At 43.7% G+C, this 14,136-nt stretch overlaps 1 protein-coding gene across 13 annotated transcripts in view; it reads right to left on the bottom strand.

The window, feature by feature from the left end:
- PLXNB1 (plexin B1) overlaps positions 1-14,136 on the bottom strand; it is a 244,001-nt gene that overhangs the window by 172,887 nt on the left and 56,978 nt on the right. For 12 of the 13 annotated variants that reach the window (XM_050959798.1, XM_050959796.1, XM_050959797.1 and 9 more), the window contains one exon: positions 10,155-10,216. The exons of the other annotated variant lie outside the window; for it this stretch is intronic. Coding sequence is in view for 2 of the 12 variants with exons in the window: in XM_050959804.1 (XP_050815761.1) it covers positions 10,155-10,157 (3 nt within the window). In the remaining 10 variants the exon portion in view is untranslated. The remainder of the gene's footprint in view (positions 1-10,154; positions 10,217-14,136) is intronic. 13 annotated transcript variants of the gene reach the window in all.

Here is a 14,136-nt window from a genome sequence, read left to right as displayed (position 1 = left end):
CTGCACCCAACCCGGACACAGCGCAAGGACCAGGCCTGCCCCCGAAACCACCCAGGGCTCTTGCCCCTCTATGCCAGGTGCATCAGGTGTGAGCAGGCAGGTTCAGCAAGGCAAGATCCAAGTGCAGAGGGCCTTAGTGTGGGAGGTATAGGTGTGGGTGCGCACAACCTGGGTGCAGACGGCTCAGTGGGGGATCCAGGTGCAGGGGGATCTGGATGCACAGGGGTTGTTGGAGGGTCCAGGTGAAGGTGGTGGGGCACAGCAGGGGGGTCCAGGAGAAGGTGGTTGGGGCTCAGAAGGGGGGGGAATCTGCGTGTGGGGGGTATAGAGCTTGGAAGGTGGGTCTGGATGTGGGGAACTCAGTAGAGGTCCAGATACTGGGGGAGTGGGGCTCACTGTGGTGGGGATCCAGGTGCAGCTGGGGGCTCAGTAGGGTGGAGTGCGGCAGTGGGGGAGTGAGACTTGGCAGGAGGGTCTCGGTATGAGGGGGTCTGAATGTATGGGGATTGGGGGAGCAGCTCCCAGTACAGTGGTCCCTCTCCCTGCAGCCAAGGAGCGATGGTTGCAGGTAGCGAGGGGGAAGTGGGCAGAGGTTCCTACAGCCGAGGGAGAAATCTGGGGGTGGGTCTGACACAGCCCTGAATGCTATGCAGGGAAGAGGAAGTCCCATCCTCCCCAGCCCAGCCAGGTCTAGCAGCTGAGCCCGGCAAAGGGTAAGAGCTATCAGCTGGGTCTTCCCCAGTCCCCTCCCTGCCCCATGGTGATTTACCTCTCTGCTGGCTGCCTTGGGCACCCAAAACATACAGCTGGGGAGAGTCATTTGACTGCTTTTGTGGTTTCCCTTTGCTTCCCATCAAAAAGTCATTTTTCTGTGAAGAAGCAGAGAAATCTGCAGGGGACATAATTTCTGTGCATGCACAGTGGCACAGAATTTTCCCAGGAGTAAATAATTATACAGCTTCCTCCTTCACACTGTCTGGGCCCAACAGCGGGGTAATTGAGAGCACAAGAGAGAGTGAGGCTCCCTGCTCTCAGTGCTAGTGCCTGGTCCTGATCCACACCACAGCAGCCTAGAACTGTAACTACAGGGAAGGCTCTGCTCTGAATCAGGCTGGGGCATGCAAGATACTTATGTAAAAGCAGCAAAGAGTCCTGTGGCAACTTATAGACTAACAGACATTTTGGAGTAGGTATATATATGCAAGCAAGAAGCAGGCTTGCATATATATACCTGCCCCTGGAAATTTTCACTACATGCATCCGATGAAGTGGGTATTCACCCACGAAAGCTCATGCTCCAAAATGTCTGTTAGTCTATAAGATGCCACAGGACTCTTTGCCGCTTTTACAGATCCAGACTAACACGGCTACCCCTCTGATACATGATACTTATAGAATCTTTGCAGAATTACCTGCAAACAGCAAGTTACTGAGCATGTGCAAACTGCAATTTTTCAAAGGCTTATAAGTTGGTCAAAGTTGTGAAGATTTGCTCACAAATGCAACCTCCCCACCACCACCAAATTTCTATTTCCTGCTTTCCAGAATAGGGGGTGAAAAAAAAGTGGTCAGATTTTTTAACAGGGAAAAAACACCGTATTTTCCTCTAGTCACCTTCTTGAAAAGAGCTGAATTGTTTTAATTCAACTGAGGCTGACACCTGGCATGGAAGATTTTAGTCTAGTTAAAATTTGGCATAGTTATAAGCAACTGAAAACTAGGTCTTAAGGAGAAGGGTCAGGCAACCTTAAGAAAAGGCAATGCTAACTGACCAGCCTATAAAAGACTAAACTATGTTAAGAGAATGTCATTAAAGTTGCAGAGTCAAGCACTTAAAAATTAGGACATGTGAAATCATAATGCACACACACACACAAAGGGGCCAAATTAAGATAGCAGCGTACGGGTGTGTGTGAGGGAGGCAGCTGCACGGAACAGGCTGGGATATATGGGCAACATATGGGTAAGGTTTTGAGCTGTGAGGACTGAGGGGGAAAAGACTGAATCTTCTAAATGCTGCAGAGAAAGACACTGAGTTTTGGACCCAGCCTGGTTATTAGACAAGAGGGAGGGGCTGAAAAGGAGAAGAGTGTGTGAGACAGGTAGGGGGGGCCCAACCATCCTCCAACCTTCTCTGCACAGTTGCAAAAGTCCCACTCCTCTCCACTCACACCCCATAGCACTGCCACAGCAACACCTACGCAAGTACCTCCAAACATGACTGATAGAGTGATTTTGGGGATACAGTAGAGGAAGAAGACAAATGAGAGTTTAATAAGAAATACCCGTGCTCTCTCAGGTTGAGGGAGAAGGCAGAAGCTCTATACTGTTCCACTCCTTCCACTTCAGAAGAGAAAGGGGAAGATGTCTCCAAAAGGAGAGGGAGTAAGAGCCTGTCATTTTCTCCTGAGCCCTCTAGATTCAGATAAGCATCTAACCACCAAAAACTGAGATGTTCACATTAAAATATTTACAATAATCTAAAATTAAAGAGATGTACACAAAATACCCAAGGAGCTGGGGTTCCACTGGTCCCAGACCCCAGCTTAGAGACATGTCCCCGCTGCAAGACATTTACAAGTATTGATATCTATTATCTAGCAATAGAGGCAGTTCTGCAATGGATCAAGCTGCCAAGGGAGATCACAAAATCCTCTGAATTGGAAAAATTTGGGATTAAGAAATGAAACCTATTTGCAAAGATGGTTTAGGAGTAAGATTGATCCTGCACGCTACAGGGTAACAGAATAGATGATATTAGAAATCACTTCTTATACAGATGTTTGTGTGATACAACAAACATTTACCATTTAGCCTGGCCATTCTGCTTGTATGCTGTATCCCTTCTCCTCCCTCATCACACACTTCATGGGATTAGATTTTCAAAAGAGCTCAGGGCCGTATTTTTGAGATAATTACAGCTTCTATTCAGGCACCTAGATCAGAGTTAGATTTTCACAAGTCCTCAGCACTCAACATGCTCCCAGTGTGCTAAGCCCTTTTAAAAATGTGGCCTTATTCAGGTTTAAATCATTTGAATTGCAAGCTGTTTGGAATAGGAACTGTGTCTTGTTATACATCTCAGCTCATTTCAGATGCAACTGTAATTTAATAATGAGATAGACACTGCCAGATGAACAAACCCTTTTGAATGACATACTGCATTTGACGCAAACAAGATTTTATTCCATTTTCATTTTTCAGTGTTCAGGGTATGAGTAATAAGAATGCACTTGAAATTGCATTGTATGAGATGGTTCATCTTTAGGTAGCAATTCTTGTTGGAGAGAGGGTTACAACAGCTCAGAGCTTTTTAAAAAAAAAAAAAAAAAAAAAAAAATCTTGCAGTGGAAGAGTGCCCCACAATTCTTCTCTGCTCAGAGTGCCCGCCTCCACATAGTCTTCCCGAGCTGTGGGAGGTTTTTTTGCAATATGTATCAGAACCAGGACTCTTGACTTCCCTTCCACGCAAAACAAAGATTTTCACTTTCCCTTCCACTAACATGCCAACATCCAAGGTTTGAAATACACCCATCACTGGTGTTAACTACTTTCTTTCTTGACCTTTATAAAAGTATACAGTATTTGAATGTTTTTACAGCACCAAGATCTATAAAATCTACCCTGCTCATCTTGACTTACCTCTGGATGGGCAACCTCTCCACATGGCACGAGCCAATCCTTGGAGTTTTTCCAGAGATGTGGGGTCCAGTTCTTATTTACACTAATGCCCCTTTACACTGCTTGACTAATTACATTTATACAACAAGAGCAGTGTATCGTGGCCCTAGGGTAAATGGGAACCAGGCTCTCCATAATTCTTTAAAAATGATTTACAAAGCCAATCTAGATTACAATTCTGTGCTGAATACTCCAAATAAATCACCAGAGAAAGAATATTCAGCAGATACTCAGTGAAACCTCAAACCTACCTGGCTTAGGTCACCCATATCCAAACATATTTCAGCTCTCAGGCTCCTGTTCCAAGTGGTGTGCAGGCATGTACTTTTCTGGGGATGTCATGCCACAGCAGCCACAGAATCTCGCTGGAACCAGACAATGGGTTCAGGAAAGTCTGCACTTTCTGCAGAAGTGGGCAGCTTTGTGGATTTTTAAATATTTCATAAGACAAAATGTTTTAAAAGCTTTTCAAAACCGAAGTTTTCCAAGCCTCTTGAACATGGGCAACTAGAACAATCTCCCTTCTCCAAGAGTGGCCAATATCAGACATCTCAAAACATGAATAAAGTACTATAATATGGGGGAAAATTCCTTCCTGAGAACACCTGGCAATGTGTTAACATCTTGAATCATGTGGACCAGAAGTCTGTAATCTTTATCCTAATAAGCATTGATGCTCTTATTCATATAAATAATGTAACCCTTTTCTCAAACTATTTGCCTCTATGCTCTGGAGCACAAAAATCCAGAAATTAACTGTAGTAGGAGTACAAAAAGTATGAAATCTTAAATTTGGTGCCTTCGTTTCCCCTTGCTCTTCTATTCAGGGGCGGCTCTAGGCACTAGCAAAGCAAGCACATGCTTGGGGCAGCCTATTTGCAGGGGCCGCAGGGATCCAGCATGGGAGCTGAGAACCAACAGGGAGCCCTGGGAGCTGTAGTTCCTTGGTTAGCTCCCTGCATATAGAGCCAGCCCTGGAGCAGGGAAAGAACTACATTTCTCAGCATTCCTTTGGCCACTACCAACAGGAACGGAAGGGCGAGGGAGTGAAGTAGCTGAGACCTCATGCTGCAGCCTGCTGTGGATGGAGAGCTGCTCTGTGAAGGGCAGGGATAACATTTTAACATTCAAAAAACAGGACACTCCACGGGGAGGGAGGGTAGCCCCACCCTGCCACCATCCACTCCCTCCGACTGCCTCCCACAGAAACCCCAACCCATCCAACCCGCCCCCCCGCTCCCTGATCACTCCCTCCCAGGACCTCACCCCACTAACTGCCCCCCAGAACCTCACCCCCTATCTAAGCGGCGCTGGACCTTGTCCTCAACTTCCCCCATAGGACCCCACCCCCTACCTGTCCCCTGACAAACCCCTGGGACTCCCATGCCTATCCAGTCGCTGCCTGTCACCTGATTCCCCCCCCCGAACCCCTGACTCATCTAACTCCTCCTTCTCCTTGCCCCTGACTGCCCCCCCAAACCTCTGCCCCATCCAACCCCCTGCTCCTGTCCCTTGACTGCCCCCCCCGAACCTCCTACCCCTTTCTCCAACCCCCCCCCCCCACTCCCTTACCGTGCCACTCAGACCAGCGTTTCTGGCTCTGCGCAGCACCAGACACGCTGCTGCATATATGCTGCCGTGCTCCCCCGCGGAGCCACAGCCCCCTCCACTGAAACAGCTCAAAATTGAGGAGTGCTCAAGCTGGGCAGCTGTTACTTCATTTCTCCCAAATCAAATATCCTGATCCACTGCAACTTACTGTAGAAAAAGTAGGATAAAATTGAGCATGAAATGCTTCCCAGTGGTTATCAGGGCTGGAAATGCTATTTTCAACAGCCACTGCCTTTTTGTTTGTTTAAAAGGAAGATAGAGATATTGCATTGGCAAATTCCCCATAGAAGGAAAGAGTGGAACAAAAGAATAATAAAGGCACCTCAACTCTTCCTTATTTATGTAGGACAGTCTTATAATATGCATCCAGAAAACCTCCAGTCACACAAGCTGAAAATTGTTCTACTTTACTGCAGTCCTGTAACTATATGGGAACCAATCCTGTCTGCGTTTTGTGCACATCTAAAATTCCTGTTGAATGACCTGCCCTGGGAGCGAGTTACCAGTGACCTAGGGCTGTGGCGGAAGAAGGGTGCAAGTGAGGGGTCGGGGGGGGGGGAAGAGAGAAAGCCCAGGGCTGGGGCAGCAGGAGGTGGGGGGAGCTAAGAGGGGAGCCCAGAGCTGGGGCAGCGGGGCGGGGGGGAGAGCTGAGGCAGCAGAGGGGTGCGGCGAGGACCCCAGGGCTGGAACGGGGGACAGCCAAATTTTTTTTTGCTTGGGGTGGCAAAAAACCTAGAGCCAGCCTTGCTTATATTAGAGGAAAGAATAAAACAACACCTCAGCTAGCCTTTAGATTTCAAACAAATAAACCAAACCTACCTCATATCCTTTTCTTCTTTCTCAACTAGACAACAATGGTGATTTTAATCCCATTTCATATGGACCAACCCACTCTCTTGCCTGTAATCATTTTTATTGCCCTTCTCTATACCTTCTTTAGTTCTTCTGTATCTTCTTTATGACAACTTACCCAAAGATGTGAAAGCAGGATTCATAGGACAGTTGTAACACTGATTTATTATATCCACAGCCATTCCCTCTCCCACATTTAACAAAAAAAAAAATACCAGCCACAGCACCCACTTCTCTGAACCATCACAGGGCAGTAAGCAGAAACCTTCACTGACTGCTAGATCTTTTCCTGAGACAGTAGGGCATTGGTTCCCAAACTGTGGGTCATGACCCCTAATGGGGATGCGCTATCAAGAGATGGGGTTGTGTCAATCCCTAGTGTGTGGAGGATGCCACTTAGCTTCACACATCGTTACCTCACATTTATGGAGCATACGAGATCATGATGGATGGAGGATACCATTCTGCTCTACAAAATGGCATCCTCCACAAAGCACTCCCAATACTTATGAAGGTATGCTGTGCAGAGGCCTCTTCCACGCAGTGTGACCTCACATGTACAGTGCTCTTCAAAATGGCATCCTTCATGCTGTCTGGGGTCCAGGGAGGTGAGAAGATGAGTAAATAGCCCAATCAGTCCTTCTCATCTAACTTCTCTGATAGGAGATGAGGTGATAAGAGTTTGGGGGCGGCTCCTGAAGAGTACAAGAACCTTACGAGGAGCAGCACAGTAGTTTTGGATTTACTTTGATTCAGTGGGAAAACAGGTTGGCTCTACTGGAACTTTTTAACAATGAAGTTTATGTGCACAGGACCTCTTTTCTCTCCTCTAACCATTACAGGGAAATGGAGGGAGGGGAGTGACAGCCTCTCTCCCAGGAGACACTGGCAGAATATCTACTACTGGAGTGTCAGAGTATAGCGGTCCGTTGCTTGGATACGAGTGATAACTCAGGGTATGTAAATGAGATGATTTAACCACGGCAATGAGTGCTCCCAAGTACAGAGCTGAAAGCAATGCTAAGTTATAGGTTCAGGAAAGAATTTTCCCTAAGCACATGCTGGCAGGAAACAAGGGCATTTTCCTCTTCCGCTGGCGTACTGAGTGCAGATCATTTGGTAGGATCAGATGGGTGTCTCCTACAGTTAACATTTCCTGCAATATCAGGGGGATTCTGGACACTGACAGGCTCCTGTCTTCTTCTGTATTGCTTTATTTCTATGCTGCATCTGATTATAGGTCCAGAAAAGCTAACTTTATGTAGCTAAATAATCTGTTAATTCTTTATTCTCTATTTAAAACACAATCTTTGTCATTTTGGTTTAGTGTTCAACCCAGTTTTATTTGCACTGCTCAATAGTATGATGTAAAGCTGAGCAAAGCCAGACCCCTATTCTTGGTGATTATATTAGGATTTATTTTTTGGATATGTCATCCCAAATACATTTTCCTACCACTTGATCTTTATCATCCAAGAGTTTACTCAGTTTTACTGTTGAGATGGAACAAGACATAACCTAACATGTGGATAAGGGAGAAGTGGCAGCTGTGGTATACCTAGATTTTAGTAAGGCATTTGGATATGGACTTGCATGATATTCTTATCGATAAACTAGGCAAATACAATTTAGATGGGCTAATATAAGGTGGGTGCATAACTGGCTGGATAACTGTACTCAGAGAGAGTAGTTATTAATGGTTCCCAATCCTGCTGGAAAGGTATAACAAGTGGGGTTCCGTAGGAGTCTGTTTTGGGACCGGCTCTGTTCAATATCTTCATCAACTACTTAGATATTGGCATAGAAAGTACACTTCTTAAGTTTGCAGATGATACCAAACCGAGAGGGATTGCAACTGCTTTGGAGGACAGGGTCATAATTCAAAATGATCTGGACAAATTGGAGAAATGGTCTGAAGTAAAAAGAATGAAGTTTAACAAAGACAAATGCAAAGTGGTCCACTTAGGAAGGAAAAACCAGTTTCACACATACAAAATGGGAAGAGACTGTCTAGCAAGTAGTACGGCAGAAAGTGATCTAGGGGTTATAGTGGACCACAAGCTAAATATGAGTCAGTGTGATGCTCTTGCAAAAGAAGCAAAACGTGATTCTGGGATGCATTAACAGGGGTGTTGTGAGCAAGACACGAGAAATCACTCTTCTGCTCTACTGTGCGCTGGTTAGGCCTCAACTGGAGTATTGTGTTCAGTTCTGGGCACTGCATTTCAAGAAAGATGTGGAGAAATTGGAGAGGATCCAGAGAAGAGCAACAAGAATGACTAAAGGTCTTGAGAACATGACCTATGAAGGAAGGCTGAAGGAATTGGGTTTGTTTAGTTTGGAAAAGAGAAGACTGAGAGGGGACATGATAGCAATTTTCAGGTATCTAAAAGGGTGTCATCAGGAGGAGGGAGAAAACTTGTTCACCTTAGCCTCCAATGATAGAACAAGAAGCAATGGGCTTAAACGGCAACAAGGGAGTGTTAGGTTGGACATTAGGAAAAAGTTCCTAACTGTCAGGGTGGTTAAACACTGGAATAAATTGCCTAGGGAGGCTGTGGAATCTCCATCTCTGGAGATATTTAAGAGTAGGTTAGATAAATGTCTATCAGGGATGGTCTAGACAGTATTTGGTCCTGCCATAAGAGCAGGGAACTGGATTTGATGACCTCTCGAAGTCCTTTCCAGTCCTAGAATCTATACTGTACTCCTGAAAGAGATGGCCTTATAGACTGCTGCCCCCACTATGGTCTCAATGTATTTTAGTGGTACTCTCACTATAGAAACTAGCTGAACAGTAAATAGCCTTCTGCCAGCCTCCTGATATAAGGCTCCTTCGTGCAAATTCTTCATGTTCGAGTACAATACCCCTTTCTGTGTGGTACAAAACTCCATGAATTTCATTTAGTGTGCACCCTGTGTCAAGGGTTTCCCTAGAAGAAGGGAAGTCTAATAGATGACAGTCAGGGGTCTGCTAGCTGCACTACTCACAGGAAAGGGAAGGGATGGAAGTGAGATCCAGTTTGTGGCCCTTGCAAAGCCATTCAGTTGGGGCTCTCAGCTATAATAGCCACAATTTGGTATCCAGATGTCTCTCACTTACCTACAACAAATTGTTCCTCCCCGCTAACTGGGAAAGAACTGCTCCCACAGGGTGGGGAGATGGAGGTTTCCTGATGAATAGGAGAGCAAAAACGTGATCTGGCCTCGGGGAGACATCAGTTTCCCAGGGGGCTCAAGATATTACCACCACAAAGCTCAGCAAGCACAAAGCAGCTCACACCACACAACACATGGCAATGGAGTACAAGCAGCAAACATTACACGAGCATCTCTACCTGTTCCAGGAGCAGTGAGGCTCTCTGAGGCTGCATATTTGGCAGCACTATCTGGCCCAACCTTGGCATAAATCACAGCAGGGAAAGTAGGAGTTTGTCTGATATTTGCTGGCCTGTGTCCTGTGAAAGCTCCATCTTTGGCAGGTTAAAACCATCCACTTGTGCAACAGTTTTAACTTTAAAAGTCACTTGTTACATTCCAACACTTTAAGAAACAAGCTTCAGAATCTGATGTGCAAAGAGACTTCTAGCACTAAGACAGACCCAGAGTAGGTCTGGGTACTGCTTTAGTTTATTAATCATATACCAAATCATAGGAAGGGAGGAAGTGGTTGCTGAGAAGACGAGTCAGGACAAAGATTGGAAGATGAAAAAGGGGAAGAGCACTGAATGTGAATGTTTCTATTTATGAAGGGTACACACACTCAAATGTGCTTGGGAAACCCACTAGCCCAGCTAAACAGAAACTCAGCGGCAACCATTAGGTCTGATGTGTTTGGCATGAAACAGACACTACAAAGGAGCTGACAGACCTGATGGCCATTCCACTCATCACACTGACTAAGATAATCAGAAACATGTACGGAAAAGGAGAGCCCATCCCCTAGAACCTGAGTTGTAGCATTAGTCTATAGAGTTGCATAGTACAGAATCTCGATGCTTTCCACTTACCATTTGGACTCTGGGCGGCCTCGAGACACCTTCATTTCTCTCATCGATCAACGTACCTTAAGCTGGAAAAAACAGACAACATAAAATTTGAAGACTATTTTCTTCAGTAAATGAAACCTTCTTTGCCCTTGGGCCCTGCTGTGGGCTCTTTCCCCTACAGAAGACAAGGCGGGCCAGCTGCACAAAGTCCAGGAAATCCAGGGAAACAATAGAGTCTATTTCTTGCCAGGGCAAGATTTTGGCTAGCAGTCCAATTCACCTTTCCAAGCAAGGGTACAGAAGACATCCCCAACTGGGTCCTCAGGAATGTCATAGTAACAGTACACCCTAACTTTCTTCTAATGAACAGGGATAAAATGTTTTGTTCTCATTAGGAAAAAGTACACACACATTCCTGATTAGTGAGTAATGTCTCTGCTTCTGGGAGATTAGCTCAGAGTTGTGCAGCCTGGAACTTGTTCAATTCAATCTATTCTAGTTGTTCCCTTGAACAGCTATTCCGCAAGGATTACAGGTCAGGCCCACAATCTCTCTCACAACACTTACCCCCATGATTATGAAATAGCTCAGGGAGAAATCACAATAAGGTGAGGACACTGGCAAGCACTAATATTCAAAACTGGAACATGCACAATTGGATCCCATCCTCTTCTACTAAGTGCTATGCTCCACTCACTAAACATAAGCAAGCATGTGAAACGCGAACACAAAATGCTAGTCAGAAGGGTGTTAAATTACAAACAAATGGGGAGGGTAAAAAGGAAAGAACTCTGCATAAAACCGAGATGTTTAGAACAAAATTAATCAAGGACTCTAAGAAAGTGAAGAAAAGAAATTCTTTTATATACAATGCTAGGAGACTAGGTAGCAAACAACAATTGAAATTGCTCCTTTATGAGCATAAATTTGATCTAGTGGATATTACAGAAACATGGTGGGATGACAACTGAAAAGTTAAAATCAATGGTTACAACCTATTTAGAAAGGATCGAGTAGGCAAAAAAGGAAGGGGGATTGGCTCTCTGTGTCAAAAACAACAATACCTTCTTTCTGAATCACTGATAACTCAGAAAAAAATTATCCTGAATGTTTATGGACCAATGCCCTAACAGAGTAAACACAAGATGGGGTACTTATTGGTGTCTGTTACAGACCACCAAATCACAATAGGGAACAGGATGGCTATTTCATTATGCACCTATCTACAACAACATGTATGAAAAAAGCCTGCATAATCATGGGGGACTTCAATTTGAGTGACATACGCTAGAGGGCTCATGCTGCCAGTACTACAACATCCTTGGCATTACTAAACATTACAGATGACAATTTCCAAACTCAAAAAGTGTTGCTGCCAAAACAGAGGAATTCTTTATTAGATCGTGTCCTAGCAGATAAAGAGGAACTGATCACAGAATTAGAAATTAATGGTAACTTAGGTACAATCATGACTTGATCACATTTCTAATGTGCAAGCAGAATAAAGTCCTGACCAGTAATATATACACACACTTGGTGCTTTAATAGGACCAGTTTCAAAGTTGTAAACAATTATGAGCCAAATCAGTTAGGAGGAAGCACTTAATCAGAAAAATGTGAATGATAATTGGGAAGCATTTAAGAACATATTACCCGATGCCCCAAAAGCCACAATCTCACAATTGAGGAAGGAGGGTCGTGCGGCTTAAAATAACAACCTGGTTTTGAGGCAAAGTGAAGGCAGCTGTAAAAAAATTAAAAATATGTAACAAATGGAAGAAAGAAGAAGTTGACAGTAATGAACATAAATCAGAAGCTAGGAACTGTAGAAAATTGATAATGGAAGCAAAAGGACACAAGGAGAAGTCTAAGGGCAGCAGAATTAAGGATCATAAGGAATTTTTTAAACTATATTGGGAGCTAAAGGAATCCTGACAACGGGGTTGGTCCACTACTAGATGAAAATAGTAGAATTATTGTTAATAATAAATAAATAATAATAATACAGAAAAAGCAGAAGTGTTCAATATATATTTCTGAAGAGGAACAGATGATATATAGTCTCACCATATGGTGATGAAAACACTTTCTATTCCACTTGTATCTGCGGGGAATGTTAAAACAGAAGCTAGTAAAAGTTAGACATTTTACAATCAGCAGGTCCAGATAACTTGCATCCGAGAGTTTTAAAAGAGCTGGCTGAGGAGCTTGCTAGACCATTACCATTTCAATAAGTCTTGGAATACTGGGAAAGCTCCAGAAGATTGGAAGAAAGCTAATGTTTAAAAAGGTTAAACAGGAGGACCTGGGTAATTATAGGCTGATATTGATCCCCATCAAGCTTATGGAACAGCTGATACAGGACTTGATTAATAATGAAGTAAAGGAGGGTAATGTAATTAATTCAAATCAATATGGGTTTATGGAAAATAGATTGTCAAACTAATCTGTTTTTTTAATGAGATTATAAATTTAGTTGATAGAGGTAATAGTGTTGACAGCATATTAGACTTCTCTAAGGCATTTGACTTGGTGCGGCATGACTAGAACGATATAAAATTAACATGGCAAATATTAGTGGATTAAAAGCTGGCTGAGAGGTCTCAAAATGTTACTATACACAGGGAATTGTCATCGAGTGCGTATGTTTCCACTGGGGTCCTGCTGGGATAAGTTCTTTGACTTGCATTATATCATTTTTATTAATGACCTGGAAGAAAACATAAAAACATTACTAGATGTTTTCAGATGACACAAAAATTGGGGAGTGATAAATAATGAAGATGACAGGTTACGGATTCATACAGATCCAAATCACTTGGTAAACTGGTCACAAGTAAACAATTAGGTTAAACAAAGATCTATACATCTAGGAACAAAGAATGTAGGCCATACTTACTGGAGGGGGACCCTATCCTGGGATGCAGTAACTTTGAGAAAGATTTGGGGATCATGGTGGATAATAAGCTGAACATGAGCTCCCACTGTGATGTTGTGGCCAAAAGGGCTAATGCAATCCTTGGATGCATAAACCATGGAATCTCAAATAGGTGTATGAAGGTAATTTTACCTCTGTGTTTGGCACTGGTGCAACTGCTGCTTGAATAATGTGTTCAGTTCTGGTGTCCACAATTCAAGAAGGTTGTTGATAAATTGGAGAGGGTTCAGAAAAGAGGCACGAGAATGATTAAAGAATTAGAAAAATATACCTTATAGCAGGGGTAGGCAACCTATGGCACGCGAGCCGAAGGCAGCACGCAAGCTGATTTTCAATGGCGCTCACAGTGCCTGGGTCCCGGCCACTGGTCCAGGGGGCTCTGCATTTTAAATGAAGCTTCTTAAACATTTAAAAAACCTTATTTACTTTACATAAAACAATAGTTTAGTTATACATTGTAGACATAGAAAGAGACCTTCTAAAAACGTTAAAATGTATTACTGGCACACGAAACCTTAAATTAGAGTGAATAAATGAAGACTCGGCACACCACTTCTGAAAGGTTGCCAACCCCTGCCTTATAGTGATAGATTAAAGGAAATCAACCTATTTAATTTAACAAAGAAACTGTAATCAAGTCACCCCTTAACCTTAAGTACTTATGGGGGAACAAATATTTTATAATGGGCACTTCAATCTAGCAGAGAACAGTATAACGTGATCCAGTGTCTGGAAGTTGAAGCTAGACAAATTCAGACTGTACATAAGGTGGAAGTTTTTAATGGTGAGCGTAATTAAGCATTGGAACAACTGAACAAGGGTTGTGGTGGATTCTCCATCACTGACCATTTTTAAATCAAGATTGGATATCTTTTTTTAAAAAGATATCCTCTAGGAATTATTTTGGAGAAGTTCTATGTCCTATGTTATACAAGGGGTCAGACTAGATGAATACAATGGTCTTTTATGGCCTTAGAATCTATGAAATCCAACCCCCATGGGGCAGCTCCTGACACAGTGAGCTCCCACCTACATCTGCTATAGGAGGTGGCCTCTGTTCTGTGC

The sequence above is a fragment of the Gopherus flavomarginatus genome, chromosome 6 (assembly GCF_025201925.1).
Source record: "Gopherus flavomarginatus isolate rGopFla2 chromosome 6, rGopFla2.mat.asm, whole genome shotgun sequence".
Classification (NCBI taxonomy): domain Eukaryota; kingdom Metazoa; phylum Chordata; order Testudines; family Testudinidae; genus Gopherus; species Gopherus flavomarginatus.
This window is presented reverse-complemented; position numbering and strand designations above follow the sequence as displayed.